General features: G+C 46.4%; 1 protein-coding gene across 1 annotated transcript in view; it reads left to right on the top strand.

Annotated features, from left to right (window-relative positions):
- ADRA1D (adrenoceptor alpha 1D) overlaps positions 1–21,787 on the top strand; it is a 47,038-nt gene extending 25,251 nt beyond the window's left edge. Inside the window, exon 2 of the mRNA XM_009882501.1 lies at positions 21,219–21,787. Within this exon, the coding sequence (XP_009880803.1) occupies positions 21,219–21,787 (569 nt within the window). The remainder of the gene's footprint in view (positions 1–21,218) is intronic.
- The last annotated feature ends 218 nt before the right edge of the window (positions 21,788–22,005 follow it).

Here is a 22,005-nt window from a genome sequence, read left to right as displayed (position 1 = left end):
ATGTACTAGGATGTCCAAGCTAGCCTCCAATTTCTACTCCAGAAAGCGGCAGATGTCCTGTAGGTTCTATGCCACAGTTGCCAGTCCTGTGTGAAAGTTTTGGGTGTCCTGTGTCATGCCAAACAGCACGAGGCACCCCTGCATGGGCATTGGAATTAAGCCTTTTGCTCACATGCAGATGGCTAAATTTAGGTGTCAATTTGTGAGATGAATCCTGCCCTTGAAGACCGCCAATAAACTGGGTCACAGCTGGTCTGGCTCATTGAAACCATATCTCTTATTCGTCTTCTCTGCCATTTGGTGGACCTCCTTTTTAAACAGTTTGTTTCAGTCCAACCATAGTCCATAGGCTAACAAAGTCTAGTGTTGTGCAAATATTTTATCTGCTCCCTCCATATCGTTGCCTGTATTTATTCAACCAGTTCCACCTTCAAGTGAAACTTGACTTCATGTGTGCACCTAGGTGAACATTGTGCAGGTCTCTTGATTCTCCTGCTCTTTGCTATAGGATCCACCACCTCCAGAGGTAGCCGGGATCCACTGAGCCTATCCTTGTTTTAAATGGATGTGCCGCTATCAAGGAAGGACTCTGAGCCAACGTTCCCATTTCTTTACTGAAGCAGAACTCAGATGTGTCAATCTTTTCATCTGTCCATGTTTTGTCCTAAGCATGGAATAAGGACACATCTGCTGAACAGCTTAATGCTTTGCAAATTCTGATCTTTGGCTCCTCCATGCTTGCTTTGCTGGCACAAAGGGGATGAAATCCAGCTGAACTCAGGAGGAGTCCACCCCAGTCTCCTTCCCTGTTAGCAAACAGCTGGGGGAATGGTCTGACTTCCCTAACAGGACAACCTTCTTACTGCCTGGTGAGCCTGCAATGAGACTTGTGGTCGTTCCGAGCTGCTGTTCATGTCTATAAGAGTACTTCATGGTAGAAGTCAAGAGAAACAGCAAAGTTTTGGGAACTGCACTTTTTCAAAAGCAAGCTGAGCAACCTAACAGCTTGAAATGTCTATTACAAGCTGGCCTTTTATCTCCAAGGGAGTTACGATCGTACATGGGAGCCTCTAACTCACTTTCTACAATATAGTTATTTTTGTCATTGCTGTTGTCTCTTCTACTACTCATGCACCTCAGCCCAGTCCTGGTTATCTATTCCTGCATCGATACAACATCTGTCACAACATGTTGCACGCAAAGACATGTCAGCAAACCTGAAATGGGTTTGCTTGGGTCCAGGATTAGTCCAGACTCAACTGCATGTCTGGCAAGGAGCTCCTTTTCTGCTCAGACATGGACTAAAGGGTATTAGTAATGGCAGTGTACTGATGTTTTGTAGTTACATCTAAGAGGTATTAAAGAGGTTATCAGATGAGAGCAAGCACAGCTGAGCTAATCTGAGCTTTCAAGCTTGGAGGACAGTAGAAAAAAATACACCTGGAAAGACCCAGCCCTAGAAATTAGACATTGGTCAGCCCCATGGTTGTGTGCAGTTTTAGAACCAAATAAGCCCTATTTTCATGGAAAATTCGTCAGTGGAGTGGAGTGATTTGGGCCTTGTAAATGTGTAATGGGAGGATCCAAAAACACTCAGAGGTGCTAGGTAAGGCGTCCCCTCCAGATACCCAAGGTTGAAGGCAGAAGTTCCAAGCCCCATATATTCTCTGTGTTTTAGGCCCCATACACAGAAACAGCAGCCCAAATACCTTTTTCTTCATGCACACACCCCAAAACACACACACACGTCCATCAAGATTTTAAGTAAGAGCTTAGTTCAGTTAGAAAAGCAATTTTTTTAAAAAACAGCAAAAGAATTGTCTGGCTGCAAATGGTAATTACCACCCCATTCCCTGCTATCTTGGGTCATGCGCTCTGGAAGTCAGATGCATACGCTGAAAAGACCAGGGTATTTGAGCAATGATACGTGGCCTGATGCGTAATTGGGAGATAGCATCCATTGGCATATACAGTGTTGGAATAGCTGGGATCAGGGCATTCATCTGCTTTCCTCTAGAGACAAATGCCAGGAGGTCACTCTGTGTCATCAGCCTCAGCCCAACAGAGAGCTCAGCATCCAAGGTACACTTGGAACAAACTATATTTATTAAGGCAGTCATCCGCAGTGATTTCTTGGCAGGCAGTAGAAACACAAGGCCAGTCCTGGCTCTGCAAAACCTCTTAGAGCTGCATCTGGCTCCTCAATGCAACAGTCTGCTTCTCCCAAAAAAGGGGCACAGCGGTGAGAGAGAGATCCAAAGTGCCAGGTGGACTTGCAGATCTGACTCCTAGAAAGGAGCATTGAGACACAGGTGTGATTTCCCATAGCCTTGTGTACCCCTCTTTCCAGCCACCCAGGACAACTCCAGCACTGCAGCTCCAGCTGGAGATCTATCACTGAGGAAAATGTGTTTGTTGGCCTGCAGTGCCTTTCAAGATATTTGCTGAAAAAGAGCCATCCTTTTCTCTCATAGTCTTATGCTGACGTGCCTCCCAGGGACATATGACTCTTAGGTCCCAGCCACTGCTCTTCCACATTCTCATTCTCTCCCTCAGCCTCTCTCTTCTGTATCCCAAGAAGCATCCTGACCAATTTATCACAGATTTTATTATTATTATTATTATTTTCTTAATACTAGTTTCATTTTGGAAAGTGGACCAGCTCTAACTGCCCAGCCTGGCCCAGAAAAGCAATGAGGTTTTGAAAGTACTGTCCCTCAAGAGTTCCCCTCAGCACCTTGCAGCAGGAGGTCCAGGTGACATTCACTCCAACTGAGTCACTGAGGAGATCAGCCCTGTCTCCTCTGGGCCAGCAGGAGGTAAAGGGACCTTTCAAAGACAGAATCAGGGGAGTGATTACTGAAGACTCACATCTGCAGGTAGGATAAAATAATATCCCAGATGCTTCTGTGCTACAGCTATGGGATTTGAGATCTTTTTATGAGAAAGTCTGTATCTACTACAAGGTATCTGATACCTGGAGTCAAAGGACTCAGCTAACGTGAAAAAAAGTGACTGCAACAACGTCCCTTTGCACAGATCTACATGGGCAGGCATGCAAGGGACAGATTCACTCACTCTGAGAGACATTTGAAAACAGCTTCCTCGCTTTCTCCCTGACCTATCTTCATGGGACTGAGACACTCTCCTTGAGGGAAACTGGTATATTCTTGAGAAAATATGAGAGCTGCTGTGATGCCATCCCATCACTTGCTTTTGTCCCTGTGGCTTATCTTGAAGATGTCAGCTGGTTTCTTGCATGACTAACTCAATTTCTGAGGTTCTCAGCAGATGTCCACCTCACTTTTTATGGATGGCAGGGGCATGGCAAAGCAAAATGCCACAAGCAGCCGGCATTGAACAGGATAGCCCAGGAAATAAGGTGGAAACCTTAGCAAAAAGCCAAGGAAATAAGGTGGAAGCACTTTAGGGAGAGGAATCAGGTAGAGGGAATGGAGAAACAAGGCAGTCACCTACCCACCTCCCAGAGGAGAAGCAGTGCAGGGTGACCGGACCACTGCGACGCAAAACCTCCCAACTCCTAGTGCTGATGCTGTGCAGGACTCCCATGCCACCGAACAACTAGCAGAGTTTGCCAAGTGCTTGCAGGCAGAGCTGCCCTGGGTTTGATTTTCCTCATTTGGGCATGGTCAGGAATGAGTGTGTGTCCTTTGGCACCTATCCCTGCAAGAGTGAGAGGCAACCATGGAGAGGAAAGCACAGGAGACAGTCACTGGCAGAGGCTGTTTTCTTGCCCCGGTAGGGAGCAGGTGATGTTTTGGTGGGGGCCTTAGGACAGTCCCTCCAGAGAAAGCACTAGGTGTAGAAAGGAGAAGGGGGATTATTTTTTTATAAGACATTTTGGTTGGTTGAGGGTCTTCTCCTCATCTTGGTTATGCATTTTCTGCTGGACAGAGAGGGGAAAGCTTGCATGTCAGGAGAAAGAAGTGTTATTAGAAAAGCTCTTTTTCATGGAGTTTTACATCAACACATCTGCTCTTCCAGTTCCTTTGGGAGTCCTTAGAACCACCCCCAGGTGGGCTGTGGGCCCCACAAATACAAGGCAGGGCAGGCAGTCAGGCACCAAACGGCACAGCACAAGAACGGCCCAGGCTGCTCCCACCAGCTGTCCCCCGAACTGCAAAGCATCATTAGCATTAGCATGACACACACTGATTTCTTCAGCAGCACAAAAAATGCAGCTTTAATGCTGCCGGGACCTGAATGGCTGTTCACAGCTGGCTCAGGTCTCTGCTCGTGGCATCCACGGGTCTTTGCCGACCTTGCCATCAGTGCCAGCAAGAGGCAGCAGCTTGCTTTGAGAGGAGGGACCCAGAAAGCGCTCTGCAATGCTTATTTCTTCCCAGCTTTGTTTGCTCTGGGTAATTACTAGCACACCAAAGGATACTAGCTCTGGATGCGAGAGTGCGGAGAGACTAACTGGTCTCAAATACCAACACTGTAGCTCATTGTAATTAATTAAATGTTGACATGATCTCCAACAAGCAAAACCTTTATTATACTCAATTAAACCCCTTGACACAGATGCTTGACTCATTGTCAGTCCCTCTAATTAAGAGCAAATGCATAGAAATGTAGACATCACAGCATCCATGTGTCAAACCTGCAGAAAGATCCTGCAGCAGGGAATAAAGGTCCACTGCTATTCTCAGTTAAAGCTGTTTCTGGAACAGATCAGATGTTTCCCAAACAGTTCTTGCTCTTATAGTGTTTGCAGACTCCCCGTGACATGGTGATTTTTACAACTCTTCTATTTTCAGGACCTGCTACATTTTGGAATAGAGTTTGCTCATAGTTGTAGTTTGCAAGGCTAGAAGGTACTGCTCGGACTATCTGCTGTGATTTACAGATGACTGCAACCCTAAGGACCTCGTTCAACAATTTCTTCCATGCCCCCATTATTCAAAAACAGTTTTCTACTTAGAAAGACACTCAGCATTAACTCAGGACTGCAAATAACGGAGAACCAATGTCTCTAGTTAGCTTTTTCCAGTTGCTTAAGATCCTTGCTATTAAAAATGAATGCTTTCTTTCCAGGGTAAATTGATCTAGCTATAACTTCAAGCCATTAACTTTTTCTACCATTCTTGGCTAGATTAAACACACATTTGCTATCAGAAACAGCTTCCCATGTATTTCACAGCAATGCATGAACAAATCACTTCAATTTCTCTTGGATAATGCTAATAGATCAAGATCCTTTATTCTCATGCTCTAAATCAAGTTTTCCAGACCTTTGTGTTGTCTCACAGAGCTCCTCAGAGCATTTTCTGTCTCCCTGCCTTTTTTTCTGAACTGTGGGCACCAAAATGGGACATGATTTTCCATATGAGCAACCTTCATTTTCCAGTCTTCCTTGGTCTGGTTCATCTGTTTCTGTTCTTGGCTTTTTTATGATCTGACCTTGCATTATTATTACTAACGTTCTGTGAAATGCTACTTCTAGGTGGATCACACATGCCTTTTTGCCAACAGCCCTGACAGCCCTTCTGTCAGGGAGGTAGCTGTAAGAGCAAGTCATCAACTGTTACTGGAAGGAAAGATATCCCTGGAGGTATTTAAAAGACATGTTGGCACAGCACTTAGGGACATGGTTTAGTTGTGGACTTGGCAGTGTTAGGTTTACGGTTGGACTTTATGATCTTAAGGGTCTTTTCCAACCTGAATGATTCTATGATTTTCCTCTTAAGAACCATTTCGCCAAAATGTTCTTATGCGCTATTACTTAGGGCAGGCATCAATACGGATCCAGAACTGACAGTATGGCTAATGTATGCAATACTGGGATTGATACTGGGAACCCTCATGTTCAGAAGATATTTGAATGCTTAATGCCCATGACTTTAATGAGAGTTCAATGTGTAGCTACCTTTAAAATCTGTGCCATAATGTTTATATTAGGGATCATCTTAGTCTTAGTTTCACCCAGTATTACGAGGTATTTCTCTCCGGCTACAGAGAAGTTGATAGTCTTGAAGAAGCATATCACTGGTGTTGTCTGAGACAGATGGTTTCAGCTGCCAGAAAAATTGATCTTTTCAGCATTTTGAATATCTGGAAGCAATTAGTAGGGGGGTGTGCATTTGTTGGGAAGCTGGGTCCTGTTTCACAGCAAATGTAGAGTCTCTTTACCCAGCCATAGATTCATTGCACAAGATGATACTGAACACCTCTGTTTGCAGACCTACTGACCAAGACATCCTGGGGACCCACTGGGAGCCCCCTTGTTGGAGTCCCAGACACCTCACCTTTAGACAACACTGTTGGTGGAAATGCACAAGCAAAGCAAGTTTTATATAGCATGGGGTCTTTTTGTTCCCCAGGTATGAGGACCCATCAAAGTCTCCTAAGAGAGAGGTGGCAAGTCAGAAGTTAGTTGGTGATGATGGAAGAAGTGGAGATAATAATTACCTGGGATGACACCAGTCTTAACAAGGGCTGTCCTCAAAAGCAGCACCTTCCTAAGGAGGGGTGGAAAGTCCACTTAGGGTCACATCCCTGGAACGAGAACTGAATATGTGAAATTAGCATATCCAAAAGTTTATTAGGAATCAAGGCCACATCAAGACAGGGAGTGCACCCGAGATCCCATGGCTATTACTTCTGAGCAGTGAGTGAAGAGCACAGGAGGCAAAAAGGCTTGTTTATCTAACAAAAAGGCGAGAGAAAGGCAGGCAGATATCTCGTGGGATGAACTCAAATTGCCATGAAAATTAAATGCAAATTTCCATCCTTTCCCTTTAGGATCAGAGATTAAAAAAGAAATAGAGATAGGGCAGAGATGGAGCAGGAAGCATGTCAGTGGAGAATGAGCCTCATCACCATAATGAGGTACTCTGAGACACTCATCTCTTCTCAGCAGAGATCCCATTGCCTTGTGCATGCATTTAAACCAGGCAATGCAGCAAGTTTCTTGCATTCTCTCTCCTAAAATATCTCCTTAAAACTACATGTGGCTGTAAAGTTTAAACAAAACCACCACGGTATGATGGTTGGTCTGCTGCTACATTTCCTGGCCCTTTCCAGCGTTTCTCCGTGCTTGTCCCAGGGTCAGCTTTGTGACTAAGACAACCAGGCAGCCAGTATTTGCCTCGTCATTTTACTTTCTATTCATCCGTTACATCCAGGTGGATTGCTCAGGTGAAAAAACATGTCAATAGTCTGGGGTTTCTGGGTTTGTCACCCCTTCCCACTGACAGGTCCTGATACCATTGTGCACAGTTATATCATGCCAGCAGCACTGCTGGAAGCTGCTCTAGTCCAGGCACTGCAAGCTTTCTCCTCCCATGACACGGTGCAACCCATGCAGTCTCTCCCATCCATACTGCCAGACATATTGCTGGATCACAAATCCTGGGGTACAAACCTTGTGTGTGCTGTGGGCAGGCAGGAAACCTCTGCTCAGCATTGGGTAGCAAGCACTGCCTTTGGGGACAGGTTTTCCCACCACTCCGTGTTTGTACAGCACCCAGCACAAAGTGTGGTCCCCCCATCGCATTGACGCTAGCAAACAAAAGACACATTTGTTAGCCATGTGCCTGGCATTGCCACAACTATGCCCTTCCAAACAGGGATCTGCATGCAGGTACATCCCTTGGCTCTGCTACCCACTGCACCATGTCCATACCAAAGTAATGCCAGGGTCCATGCTAAAAGCCTGAGTGCCCCTTGGTCAAAATCTGGTCCCTTATCCTGCCCCTGTTTGCTGAACCCTCGGCAATATGGTTTAAGTGCATCACTGCCAAATAACCAGGTAAGAGATGTACAGCTGGTCACATCAGACGGGTGACATGACCCTCCCCCATGGAGACGGGGAAAAGGACCGAGTAGGAGGGATCCTTCACAGGCAACCGATGTGTCATTAAGTAGGAGACTTTATCCCTTCAAGTCAAGGGATTCAGGAACTGTTGGGACCGATGAGGATGTTGTTATCTCACCATTCCTGTTATATTTTTGGAGCCCTGTTACACTGACCCATTGTTTTCTGAGAGGGGGAAAATATCTGTATTTGAAGTGCGGTGTTTTTAGAGCTTGGTATCAGCTGAAAGCTGTCTTTCAGGGCTGGGGAGAGACAGAGCAACTCATTGGTATCTCCTCTGAGTAATTGCAGGTTGGGGGAGAAGAAGGAAATACGGCTTTTCTTTTTTTTAAGTTTCCCTTCTTGTTGCAAAAAAAAAAAAAAAAAACAACAACAACAAAAAAAAAACCAGAAAGAAAGAGAAGGCGAAACTCTGCAGATTTTTTCATGCAAGCTAAAGCCAGAAGGGCTGTGCCTTGGAGCTGGGTGCGGAAACAGGGCAGGCGTTGGAGGATTTTCCTCTCCAAGCCTGAAAAGAAACAAGAAGTTGGTTGGCTGGTCTTGAATAAGCCCTCCTGAGCCTGCAAAGCCAGTCCCAATTTTTCATCAGAGCTGAAAATATCAACCTCCCCCATCCTTTCTTCCCCACCCTTTCCTCCGTGACGTCACGGCGCCCGTGTCCAGTGGTGCGGCTCTCTGTAAGATACTGTTCAGCATCCTTCATAGCCGGCAAGACCGGGAGGGGGATACGGGCTGCGAGTGTTGCGGTGCCAGGCTCCGTGGCCGGTGACGTGCTGTCTGCCCAATTCTGATATAAACAGAATGTCCTTGGGACCGGCACAGTGGAAATGCGCTGAGGAAGCTCCCACACCTCCCCTTGATAGTGTGTTTTCCAAACACTGGCATCCCGCCACTAGCAGGTTCTCCAGACTCGGGGCCACCACCTTTGCCAGCAATCAGCTTAAGTAAACCTTCCACTGTAGCATCCTTCTAGACCGATGGTCCTATCTCTGTTTGGGTCCTGGTGATGCTCACCCACCCAAGGTGAGTTCTGCTCACCCTGCGCTGTAAATGAAAGTCAGGACTTATGCATTTTGTTCTGGGGGAGAATTTTTTCCTGGGTTGGGCCCAAGGAAAAATTGCCTTTTTCCTTTGTGCAGCTCGGATCTGGCCTCACTGAACATAAAATGCCATGTGTTCCCAGCAGGATTCAGCCCTTCCAGTGCCTACCCCACAGCCAAATCTGATCTACATATTTACGAGCTTGTAAACAGGACGGGGCGGGTGAGTTCACATTCTTAGAAAACCAAGTGCAGAGAAAAGAACTTCTGAGTTGGAAAAACAAAGAGTAGTCTTGGGTCCGACCCAGCAAACATGGTGGTTTTTCCAAAACTGGATGACTTGCTTGAGAATCACTGCCCTCCACTCCTTTTCTACAGGATTTCTCAGGCTCACTCTGTAGTTGGGAAAAATACATGTTCTCAATGTTTCTGACCAGAGTGTAGGAGACAGCTTGATAGAAAGGGACGTTTTATCTTGGAGGTGAGTTGAAGACAGGCTTCCATTTGCAGTAGCCGCAGAGGAACATCAGTTACTTGCAAAAGGACGTTTAAGGAAGCTATTAAAAGGAGTTTCACAGAAGAAGCCAGTTGGAGTGCTCACCACAAAGTCCCGTAGTATCTGCCAAAAAATGCAAGAACCAGTAGTCTAGAACAGTGGTTCCCAAACTGTGGTCTGCAGATCTTGATGGTCTATGAAGGCTTGGTAAATGGTTCATGGAAAACCAGAGTTTAAGGGAGTCAGCCAATCTGCAAAAAATGAGAAGTATTGACAGATTTTGGTTCGAAAAAGTTGGAGGACCGCTGGTCTAAAGTCCTGTGCTGTGTCGATTCACTATTTATAGATACAGAAGCAGAGAGTTCTTTCTGGCAAGGGCTGAAGAAACATTTTTGCTATCTTCTTGCAAGAAAAAGCTTTGATGACATTCCATGAAATATATGTGTCAAAGGAGTTATCACAGTGCTAAGTCACAGCAGTGCTTGTCCTAACTTACCTACCTTGCTGGGAAGTTTGTCATTGCCTCTCTCATCATAATACCTAGGGTTTCCTCAAATAGATTATTGTGGTGAATCTTCAGCTGACTCTCCAGAGTCCTTTTTGGCACCTCTCTTCCTTGGTTATCAGGGATTATTCTTAGTTCAGTATGTATTTAATTAAGTTCTCTGCCCTCTATATACAATATTTTAATCGCTCTAAATAATAATGCTCATAATCATGAAGTTCTTGTTGATTTTTTAGAGTAGTCCATGAAAGGAACATTTAACAAAGAAGGTCATGCAATATTTCCTAGTACCGATTAGATGTTACATTAGTGTGAGGTCTATTGGGAATCTCTCCTAACATTTGTCCCTCTCCATGGTCTGCAACCTCCACCCAGCCGAGAGCATCGGTTCTTCCCTCTGTTTATTCCAGGCTTTGAAAGCTAAACCCTGTAAGATGGTTTCAGGGTATATCAGGATGATGTCTCAGCTGGTTGGTGAGCCATTGAGGCACCTGGGCAAAAGACTGAAACACAGATCCACTGGACTGCCAATCAAAGCTAGTTGGGACCACAAAAAAAGCAGAAATTCTGCCATAACCCACGTACCTCCTTTTACAGGGGGCTTTGCACAAACAGGAATATGAAGACTATATTGCTATCCAAACCTACATTTAATTTTGCCCCCACTCCTCAGAAATCCCATGTGAGCATTTACTTTCCTGACTAATTCTGCAGCCCACCATGAAGGGAACAGAAACCTGCAGCAGGCACTGATGATAGTGATGTCCTGTGTTGCTGGGTAGCTTCTGCTTGTGTATCCTAAAAAGGGATCACTTGAAGCAATTCTTCATGTCAGAGTGAGGAGAGGAAGACTTTTGGTTGTGGTGGGAGTGGCCTACTGCGGTCCCAAACCAACTGCCACAAGACTCCAAAGCAAGGAGTTAATAGTAACCAATCTCCCTTGCTTCTCTGTGCATTAAAGTGCCAGATTAAAGGTCTTTGTGGCCCCAACATGGACTTGGCCTAGCACAGGCTTGCTTGGGAGATGGACAGGTCAAAGCCCAAGGTAGTTTGTTACCAGTTGCATGAGATTCATTTAACTGAGCTGGATTTGTGCTAGATTAAAAGACACACATCCACGGCTCAATTCAGTAGCCTGAACACCAGTCTCTAGTGCCATCTGAACCACCCCAGGGTCTTTGCGGCACCTGCACAGATCTGACTGATATGAGACGATTTACAGAGGACCCACACCCTTTTGAAACATTAGCAGTAGACCAAGATACATTGGGGTGTCTAAAATGGCTCTAGCCTCCTATGTTTAACCTACCAAGTCACATCAGCGAGACAGCCATGCAAGCCTCAGGAAGCTAAGGGCATAGCGTCCTACTGCAAAGAGTTACGGTCCATGAAAACAGAGCATTATGCAAGCCAGCAGTTAAGGACAAAGTTGTCCAAGGCCAAGAACTTTCATGGTTTGCCATCAAACCATTTGAGTCACTGGGAAGCTCACACAGGACTTGAAGAAGCAGCATCTTTGCTTATTATTATTATTTGCAACCTATGCCTATGGTTGGATTTTTGCCCATGAGACACTACCTATGGTTTACTCCTGCTGCAGATGGCAGCTAGTCTGCTTGTCCATAAATGCTTCCCTTCCCCGAGGGCTGGACATACTGGCTGTGTTACCCAGAAGTGTGCCCGAGATGCCGTCATGCAGAGAAGAGACTCCCAGGCGCAGATGCAGCAAGACCTTCACGCTCAGGACACTCCTGCATTTACAGAATGGAGAGCTACGGGAGTGCTCCTCTCTGAATGACACACTGATTTTTGCATTGCCCTGGAGGGAACCTAGCAACCCCACAAGGCCATTGTGTTCATTCGAATCCTAAGCCAGATGGAAATTTTCTTTTCAAAACCACGCCAAGCGTGTTTCCTCTGTTGAACCAGCCAGGCAAGAATTTCACTGTGGTCTCTGCAGTGCTCTCTCTAACGTCAGCACGTGGATTCCAGTCTTCTTCCAGCTCAGACAGCAAGACAAGAGCTCTTGACATGTGACTCAGTTACCCTGACTTTTTCCTTCTCTCAAGAGACATTTTCATATTTTTTTTTCTTCATTTGCATCTGGCAAATAAAAACCTTCCTGATACCTCCCTTTGGATTTGCCAGACTGGCCAATCTTCCAGACGTTTCTTTTTTTTCCCTGATTTTATTTATGTCCTTTTGCTGAGGCTCATGATCTTAAGATTTGTTTTAAAGTCCCCTTTGGGGCTGGAGTCAGGCTACAATCTGTGAATTATAAAGGAATAGGCAGTTGGATACACATATATCTTTCCCAAGCATAAGAAACATTGCAAAAATATTACCTTTAAGGGAGTCTGCACTAAAAGACAGATGAAAAAAGCCTACATCTTTGTTTTCTTTTTAATTTTGTGATTCATTTTCAAAGCCCATTTTCCTACTGACACTGCTGTGTTTAGCATTGTCTATGGCCCTGAATCTGCTGCCAGCCCTTCTTCTTGGAGGATGAACCAAACACCTGGAAAAGCGACTCCCAGTCAGGGCAATGTTGAGGTCAGTTAATGGACAGCTTGGTTTGAGGGCATGGAGAGGACAATGTCTAACACCAAGCTTGGGGCTACCAGGCCCTCCATACAGTCCTGTTTTAACACTGAACCAGCCACACTCTTCACCATAGAGCAAGCAAAGCATTCATGATCGTGAGCTCATCAGGTGGCCCACGATTAATGGTCATCAGCAGTCCTCAGACAGAGCCCAAGTCCTGACTTCATCACAGGCATGAGAAAGCTGACGCGCCAACACAGCCTTCCACAACCACTGTCTTGTGGAGTTGTGAGTCTCTGGAAGAGCATGGGATGTTGTGTGGCAGGTCACCAGAGTGGATCTTCAGTCTGAAACAGATGCTTTGTATTGCATGTCCTGTGACGTGGCATGAGGGCATATGGAGGTAATTAAGGGTGCAGACCCTACTGGGACAATGTTGGAGGACTGCACAGTCAAGTCCTTACAGGCTTTTGGGAATGGTCTCTGGAGTGAACTGTTCCCTGGACCAAATTTATCTGGAGAGGTCTAGCTGGACCATGCTAAGCAAATCAGCACTGTGCACAATCCAAGACTTGAAATTACTTTTTAGCTTTCTGTTAGGTAAAAGTGTAGATATACCTGTGTGGCTATTCACTATGTCACCCTTTACCACTATGGGAGGCTCATTGGTGAAATTCTTCCAGTTATGAAAGTCCTGTCCTATCCTATCCTATCCTATCCTATCCTATCCTATCCTATCCTATCCTATCCTATCCCTATCTCCAGGAGAGAAACTGATGTGTGGGAAGTTTTGGCAACTCCTCCTAAGAGAGGAGGAGACCACCAGATGCCAATGACGTTAAGGGTGAAATCCATCAGGAGTAGTCTTGGATGCCCATGATGTGGTTGCCCGTGAGCCAGGAGTCCTGAGACCTACTGTGATCCACCTGCCCAATACAGACTTACTTAGCATAAGATGTGTTGCTCCACTCTCACCACAGAGTCTACCAACTAAACTATTGACTGTAAGAGGACCCCAAGGACCTGCTCAGATACCTAAATTCAGTTAGGTGATTCACAAAAAAGGCACACAATTTTCAGGAAATTTGATGCCTCGGAAACATCCTCATGTCAATAACTCCCACCAGTGGTCCAGATTCATGGGATTGCTTTAAGAAAAGCTCCAACTTGAGTTTTGAGAGGAATGAAGGGCAATTTCAGACAAAGTCCTACAGATGTGCTGCAACTTAGAGGGAAACTTTTGGAGACATCACTAGGACCATACTAGAAGTTATGGGGACAGGTTTGAGGACCATGCATTAGACCAATAAAGGATCAGAACAGGGCTGTGCTGCATTATCCTTCTCTTGCTGACAGACAAACTGCACTCAGACCTCTACTTGGAGATCCTGCTTGAGAGTGTTGGTGTTTTTCAGAGCCCTTGACCTTTGCAACCACCCCAACACCCCCAGACTAAACCACACTTCCCTGAGCCCCACCACACCACAGGCTACCCTCCCTCCTCATGGGGACCCCACACACCAGCTATACACATCCCACCATGGGCTTTGGCATGGCCAGGGGCTTCTCCCTGCTTTTCTTCTTGGCCAGATCAGGGTGCAGAAGCTGGAGCGAGCAGGCATGCCTATGCACAGAGAAGCACGCAGGCAGCTCATCGGGGCTTTCATTGGCGTGACGGAAGCTGTCACTTATTTGTGACATTGTTTATGAGGTCGGCTGGAAGGCTCACAGGCCTGAGGAATTCCACCCGATATCCCAACGCCATCGTCCTCCAGGGAAAACGCTGGAGTCACTGTGAACATGCTGTCCTCCTCCCTACGCCAAGCGGCTCTTGGATCCATCCTGTGAGGGCAGTGAACTCCCTCATCACTCCAAAACACGCCACCAGCTGCAAGGAGGTGTTAACCCTCTAGGGACTCTGACAGCTTACAGATGCCCTGCGGAGGTGGTCAGTAGTGGATGGAGGAGAAGGTCAGGAGAGACTGGTCAGAAGGTGAAACTCCCAGTCCCACTCATAGAAATCCTTGCTGTTCTCCAATCCATCCTGTTCTCCAATAGCTTGGCAGCCGCATCAGGGAGGTTATCCGTCATGGGGGCCCAGGAAGGAGCCGGCAAGGAGGGATGCAAGCTGCGTAATGAGAAGAAAGTGGCAGCTCATGATTACTTTGGACCATATTTAATTAATTTACTTTGTGAGAGCCAGAAAAAAAGAAGGAAGAGGCTGACTTTTTCTTTGGCCAGAAGCGCCCACAGTGAGCTTTGGCAGCTACAGTACCTCCTGTGTCAGGGTTTTTTCCTATACCAGCTGCAATTCTCTTGACTTGCTGCTCTGATACATCCTGAGGGAGTCCTCGGACCCCTCCTGACCTTTGAGACCACTTTCATGAGAAGCTCTGGTGATGGGACATCTGTCCCCACCACAGGCCTAAGCCTATATATGTATTTCTGGAGCTTTCTAACTCAAGAACAGGGTGATTTGCACCCTGGTAGATTTTTTTCTTTTCCATTAGTTTGGCCAATCATTTTTCAGCATCCACAGCCTCCTGCTACAGGGACATCCACAGCTGAGCAACATGCCATGAGATGAACCATCTCCTCTTCTGTGCTTTTAACCTACCACCCATTAGTCTCCATCTCCTGTGATGACGTTTGTAGTGGAAAAGGCAGTGAATAATAGCTCCCTATTTACCTTCTCCATGGCATTCCATCAACACCTGCAAGGTCCAACTCTCCATAATCTATTTTTGTCCAGGGCCATTCCTCATACAAAGCCCACACCAAGCAACAACGAGGCCCCTTGTCAGTGTGAACAATCCTGCTGGTCCTCACATTTCCCATTCACAGTGGGACGGCAATGGGGCATGAATTTGGCACTTTTTTTTACCAGGTTTTTCCCACCTGCTATCATGTCTGAAGCATTTTTGTGCCAGGGGCTGCTCAGGACATGCTGTAAAGCAAGGACCTTTTGAAACAAAGATGCCCTTGCCAACTGCGGCAGAAAGCAAGTCTGCTCACAGATTTTGGCTGCGTACTGCGAGCTGGGGCCAGAATTTAGATTGGACTGGGTCCATTTTCATTTGTGCATTTGTCTTTTTTTCTTGTTTTGCTTTATTTTTTTGAGCACTGAACACTGGGACCAGCAACTCTCCAAACAATCCAGTGATATCACCTTCAAGTGAGTCATGGGGAGGGCAGGGTGGAGAAGTGCAGACAAGGAAAAATCATGAGATTGTGCTAGCCCAAACAACCTAAAAAAAAAATGGGGTATGTGTTTGGATATGTGGAGGGGAGATTGCATCCACTAGCCACCCAACACAGGCTGTCACAGCATTGGGGAACATGCCAATGGCTTCAGCGATTTGTACCTGGCTGATTTTTCCCCAGATATGAGCAGGGTGACATTAACTAGGGAAAAAAAAATATGTGTAAGCACACATACAGTTTACAAACACATGTACATGTCCTGCACACAGACATACACGCATGCTGTAAGAACAGCAAATAAATTACTCTTTTGTTTTCCCTTCAGAGCACATACTTTATTGGCTCAACTTTTGCACCACCAAAAAAATGAAATTCAATCTGCAGATCACATTTAGTCTGTGAGTCCAGTCACTTTGCTCCATTTGGGCAGGCTTTCCCTGAGCTCACCTGCAGCTTTCTTAATTTCTTAATAATCCTGAAGATAATTATCTAGGGTCACAACAGGACCTGCAGCCCTTGCTCAGATCCAGCTCTGTCACTAGGGTTCAGATTTTGCAAGATGTGGAATGACCTTTTATAAAATGACAAGAGGTATAAAGGCCCCAAATGGACTTTCAAGCCCCCAGCAGTATTATAAAATTGTTATTTATTAGGAGAAGACAAAGTCCTCAGCAGAATCTCCATAAACCAACACTAAGCCTTCTCAACAAGGCAGTGGGAAATATGAAGGACGAGGCTCTGCTTCCAACCCTACCTGCGAGCATCCTACACTGAGATACAACCAGGATCCTCCATCCATAAGGAGAGCGAGCACCACTGGGCAGGCAGTAAGAGTAGAGAAGGGGCACCTCAGAGGTCTGTCCCTACTCCCCAGGCTGTCTCTGTGTTTCTCTTTTGCTTTTTCACCCTTTACTCTGAGGGTGGTGAGACACTGGAACAGGTTGCCCAGGGAAGCTGTGGATGCCCCATCCCTGGAAGTGTTCAAAGCCAGGTTGGATGGGGCTTTGAGCAACATGGTCTAGTGGGAGGTGTCCCCGCTCATGGCAGCGGGGTTGAAACTAGATGATCTTTAAGGTCCCTTCCAACCTAAACCATTCCATGATTCTATGATTCTACGAATTGTTTAAGTTGGATGGAGACTTCCCTGCTGGGAGCACTAGCCCCAAAAGCAGCAGTCCTGTTCAAGAAGACCAACGGCAAGCCATGTCTCCGTTGTCCTCTCCCTGTGAGGGCTCTGGGGTTGCAGATGCTCCAGCATGTCAGGGGGTTGCTGGACCCCAGCACACATACTGCACATAGTGCTCACCACACCAAGACCACCCCACAGGTAGATGTCCCCAAGGTGAGTGTCAGCACCTCCTCCTTTGGAAAGAACACCAAGCTTTGGCATGAAATGTTGAGCTGGATGCCCAAGAGAGTTGTCCAGAGGGCTGATTTTGAGTGAGTAGGAAGAGCTCCTCTTTGAAACAAGACTAGGTTTTACAAACTTGTACTGTGACACTGTTCCTACAGTATTTGAGCTTCTTGTTCTTTGATATTGCCCTGTTCTAGCTTTGATGCTTTTGGGGCCAGATCATCAAAAATTGCTCTTCCACTGAGATATCAGGCCAAAGTGCTGGTGCATCACTCTGTGTTGCTATACCTGATATTTTACTCCCATTTTCTGTCTCTGGACCTTGCACACACCCAACTGTGTTTCCTGATCACTTCAAGTGTCCATTACTCAGTACTGTCTTCCATGCATCCTAACAACATTTGTGCTCCTTTATAGTAATGTTACAAAGACCAGCACAAAACCCCTTCTTCTCTCAAAATGTGTATGAAAGCAAGAGCTAATTCCTTCCATTCTTTACTCATTCCCCAAATAAGGCGCTGCAACTCTTCCTTACGTGCAGCTTCCCAGTGCCTATCTATCAAGAGAGTCTGATGCACCAGCATGTGCAAAGTTACCAGCCAAAGACCTGTTCTGGGAACTCCCTGCCTGGTTCTGTTCATCCCAGTGTGATCAAATGAGGAAAACTATGGATGCACTCAGTACACGTCTCTTCCAAGGGGCACGCTTATTTGCATGGTAATGAGGATGGTAATAAGCCCCTTGTCTTCAGATGTACAGAAGGTTCTAGCGGGTGAAAAACAGCCAAAATTGAAATTCAGAGAATTCATAGCTTTTTTTTCCTTTTCAATTTGTATTTTTTATCTGGATGCAAAAGACAAAGCATGTAGTACAGAAACTGCGTTGTGCAATGACCCGCTAAACACTAGATGTGAGTTATTATTTTAACAGCCATCAGGCTGTTTAAGCAAGCACCAATCTCTTAAGTAGCCTGGCTCAAGCAGTAATTACTAGTCTCATTTCTAAGGAGACCCTTCTTTTATTTGCTTTGTTACCATAGCTTTTTGTTTTCTTTTCCTCTCTCTCAAAGTTTAAAAATGCTACATAAAGCTGCAGCTCCTCTGAGAACCCAGTGCACGCTGCAAACAGGGTTCACAGCAACTCTGTGAAAGAGTTTATGGTAATTAGGCCCCTTCTCCAGTGGGGAAACTGAGGCACGAAACCTCTCACCAACAAGGGAATGAGCAGGATTACATGCTTAATGAAGTCCTTCACCTGTCTTCACCCCGAATGCTCACACTGAGCTATGACAGGGTCAAGCTGGGACAATGTCTTAGGGCTGAGAGCCAGGGATTGCCTTGCGGAGAGCACAGGGCTCTGGGTAGAGGCTGGTCCATGGGCAGGATGGAGAGCGGGGGAGTCTGGGCAGGAAAACAGACCCATCCTCTACTGCCAACACCTGAGTTTGAGGAGAGGAACTGATGCTGGGTTTGGAAAGCCACTACTGGTCCACATTACCCAAAGCATCGGATAGTGCCTGTAGGTCCAGGGTGGTGGGTGGGGGGCAATGTGAGAAAGGGGGAAGGCTCAAAGCCATGGTTGGGTTGGAGATGCTGGTCGAGATCAGGTTGGTGAAGAATGGAGATGCTATGTGCAATGCAAAGGGGGATTGTCCTCATCATCACTGAGGTGTTTGAAAACTCCTGGGTAAACACTCAGGGGTGGTTTTTCTGCTGTGGTTAGAATTGGATGTGGTGATTCAAGCAGCCTAGTGTCAACCTATAAAGCTCACCACTGTCCCAGAAAGAATAAACCCCTTTAATCAAAAACAACGTCTACAAAACCTAACCCTGATGTTACTGCTCTGTTCAAAACCACAGGCTACACCACCAGCAGCTGCTCAGTAAACTGCAAATGCCATTCATTTCCATGAAGGTCCCAGGTCTTTCCAGCTCAGAGATGTCAGTCCTGCCTACTTTCCTTATTCAATGCCTCCTTCAGCACATATCAATAGCCAGCGTGCACTCCAGCCCTACGACTTGGGTTGACCTTCAGCAGATATTTAAGCTGTATGGCTGCATCTGTGCTTTCCCTGCCTAACCACCAGAAAATGCTGAGATCTGTCTTTCTTCTCCAATGTCTCCATGATGGAGTAGCCCACATACCTAATGCTGAGTCTGGCTGTAATTTCTGCACTTTTTAGGGATGAGTGTAAGAAAGCTGTGCTGGAACCAGTGTTCTGGGTTTCCTGGATGATGGGTTTTCTCGAGCAAACAGCTTGGGGAGATTTTTATGTTGCGTCAGTCCCAAATTCCTGGCTCCTGGCACCTGTTTTACTGTTTTGACACCAGGCTTTTGAGCACAGGAAAATTAATAATGATATCCAGAGCTAATGTTATTTACTAAAATACAAATTAACGCTCAGTCACATGGTGGCACAATTTGTCATTCAGAGCTAAAATTAAAAGAAATTAAGGCTGACTCAGAGAGTTATTTCAGATCTGAGTGGGGAATGCTAAGTGATGGGGCCATAGGGGAGCAACACTGACATCTTCTGGTCGCAAAAAAATCGCCAGCTTCTTCGCCAAGAAACCCCCTGGGAACCTCCAGCACAAAAGCGTAAATAGGAGTTGGAGTGGACAAAAGAGCTTTTTCAAGTAGCAGGTACAAGCTTGGGGCGGTGGATATTACCTGAGTCCACTTTAAGTGTCCAGCTTAGCATCACTGCAAAATTTGAATGGAGGGTGTGTGACGCTGATGATTCAAAATATGTGAGTGTAGGAGGTGAAGGGGTGTTGCTCTTCCATTAGTGCAGATGCCAGGGATGTATCCATCCTTTTACATTGCAGTGGTGAACTGTGCAGTGCAACACGTAGGAAAAGCAGGCACCAAGGACTAATCCCTGCAAAACACAGAATCATAGAATCATAGAATAGTTTGGGTTGGAAGGGACCTTTAAAGGTCACCTAGCTCAAACCCCCTGCAATGAGCAGGGACATCTCAAAAATCATTGGGTTGCTCAGAGCCCCATCCCACCTGACCTTGAATGTTCCCAGGGATGGGACATCTACCCCCTCTCTGGGCAATCTGGTCCAGTGTTTCACCACCCTCATCATAAAAAATTTATTCCTTCTATCAAGTCTAAATTTACCCTCTTTTAGTTAAAAAACATTACTCCTTGTCCTATTGCAACAGATCTTGCAAAAAGTTTGTCCCCGTCTTTCATATAAGCCCTCTTTAAGTGCTTGAAACGCTGCAATAAGGTCTCCACGGAGCATTCTCTTCTCCAGGCTGAACAACCCCAACTCTCTCAGCCTGTCCTCATAGGAGAGGTGCTCCATTTGTCTGATCATTTTTGTGGCCCTTCTCTAGACCCACTCCAACAGGTCCATGTCTTTCTTGTGCTGAGGACTCCAGAGCTGGACGCAGCACTCCAGGTGGGCTGTCACCAATGCAGAGTAGAGGGGCAGAATCACCTCTCTTGATCTGCTGGCCACGCTTCTTTTGATGCATCCCATCATCATCCAAGCAATAATTTTCTCAGTCTGATGTGGAATGGGATGGGACCTGGCTCCCTTGTGCTGATAAACTAGGGAGGCATGGAGACCACTGAACTTGTTCCCAAAAATGATGCCCTCAGCTACTGCTGTAGTGTCTCAGAAAGCAGCCCAGCCCCTAGATATGGAAGATACCTCTTGGGTGCAAGTCTCCTGCATCAATTCATAGCAGGGTGGCTGAACTCACAGTGAGGGAGACAGGTATGGCCATAGGGCTGTTTGGTCCTGCAGCAGGACTTTCTCCTCCAGAGTACATGCTGGACTTGGCTTTAGCTGGATGGTGGTCTGGAGAAAGGTGTGAGAAAAATCCTCTTCCACCCCATGCTCATGTAGCTGCTGCAACAATTAACAGCCTCCCTCCAGCTGTATGGGCTTGCCTTGATGGTTCACAGCTGTATTTGAGGGTGCTGGGTCCATTGCTAGGAGCCCTTTTGCAGTGGGGGCTAAGAGGCTTCTGCCAAAGACATAGTATTATCAGTCATTATCACTTCAGGGTCGATGCCTTGCAGTTCTGTAGTGGTCAGTTCTTCACTCTGGTGGCAACAGCATTGCAAGCCAAGGACCTAATAGCAGAATCACACCTTCAGCCTTTTCTGCAGGTCTCACCTCTTCCAGACTGGGCTGACCACCACCCTTGCTTCCCTGCGCTGCCATACCCTTCCCCTTCCTCTAACCATATTTCTTTTACTCTCTTCCAAGGTTCTTTCTTCCCATCTCTGAAGCCCTCTGAAATTGTCTTCAAGGTCATCTTCTGGCTGGGATACTTCAACAGCTGCGTGAACCCCATCATCTACCCATGCTCCAGCAAAGAGTTCAAGCGAGCTTTCATCAGGCTGCTCAAGTGTCAATGCCACCGGAGAAGACGGCCCATCTGGCGTGTCTACGACCATCACTGGAGAGGGGCCTCCATGAACAGCTCAGTGCAAGACCCTGAGACGGACCTGAGGCCCAGGATTAACACCCTGAACAGCTCATTCATATTTAATTCCTCCTTGCAGGAGAGAGCCAGTAAGAGGCGAACACTCAGCTTCAAGGGCTGGAAAATGCTCACTCCTTTCCAGAAACCAGCATCCACCCAGCTGAAGGAGAAGATGAACAGCCTTTCTAACAAAATCCGGGGTGGCTCCAGCAAAGGGGGGATGACAGCCACCTACAAAACAGAGGTAGAGTCTGTCTCTATCGGGATCCCTCATGACTTTGCGGAAACCATCGACTATCAAACCTATGACTTAACAGACTGCTGCGGGCTGCGAGAAACAGATATTTGAATCCACTGGGACAGCTGTCAATGGTTTCTTTAGAGATATCTAGCAGAAATGTGAAGGGATATCATCTGTGGGTCTGTCAGGCAGACTGGAAGCAGCAATCAGGTATAAAATGCAGTTGCCCAAAGGTTATACAAGCATCCCCTACGCAGAGGTCAGCCCCTTCTCTGGGATTATGGGTTCCTCAAAAAAGAGCCAATGGCATATCCCATTTTAATGAG

This window comes from Charadrius vociferus, unplaced genomic scaffold (assembly GCF_000708025.1).
Source record: "Charadrius vociferus isolate BGI_N301 unplaced genomic scaffold, ASM70802v2 scaffold213, whole genome shotgun sequence".
Lineage (NCBI taxonomy): Eukaryota > Metazoa > Chordata > Aves > Charadriiformes > Charadriidae > Charadrius > Charadrius vociferus.
The sequence above is the reverse complement of the archived record's forward strand: the minus strand, read 5'-3'. Positions and strand labels throughout refer to the sequence as shown.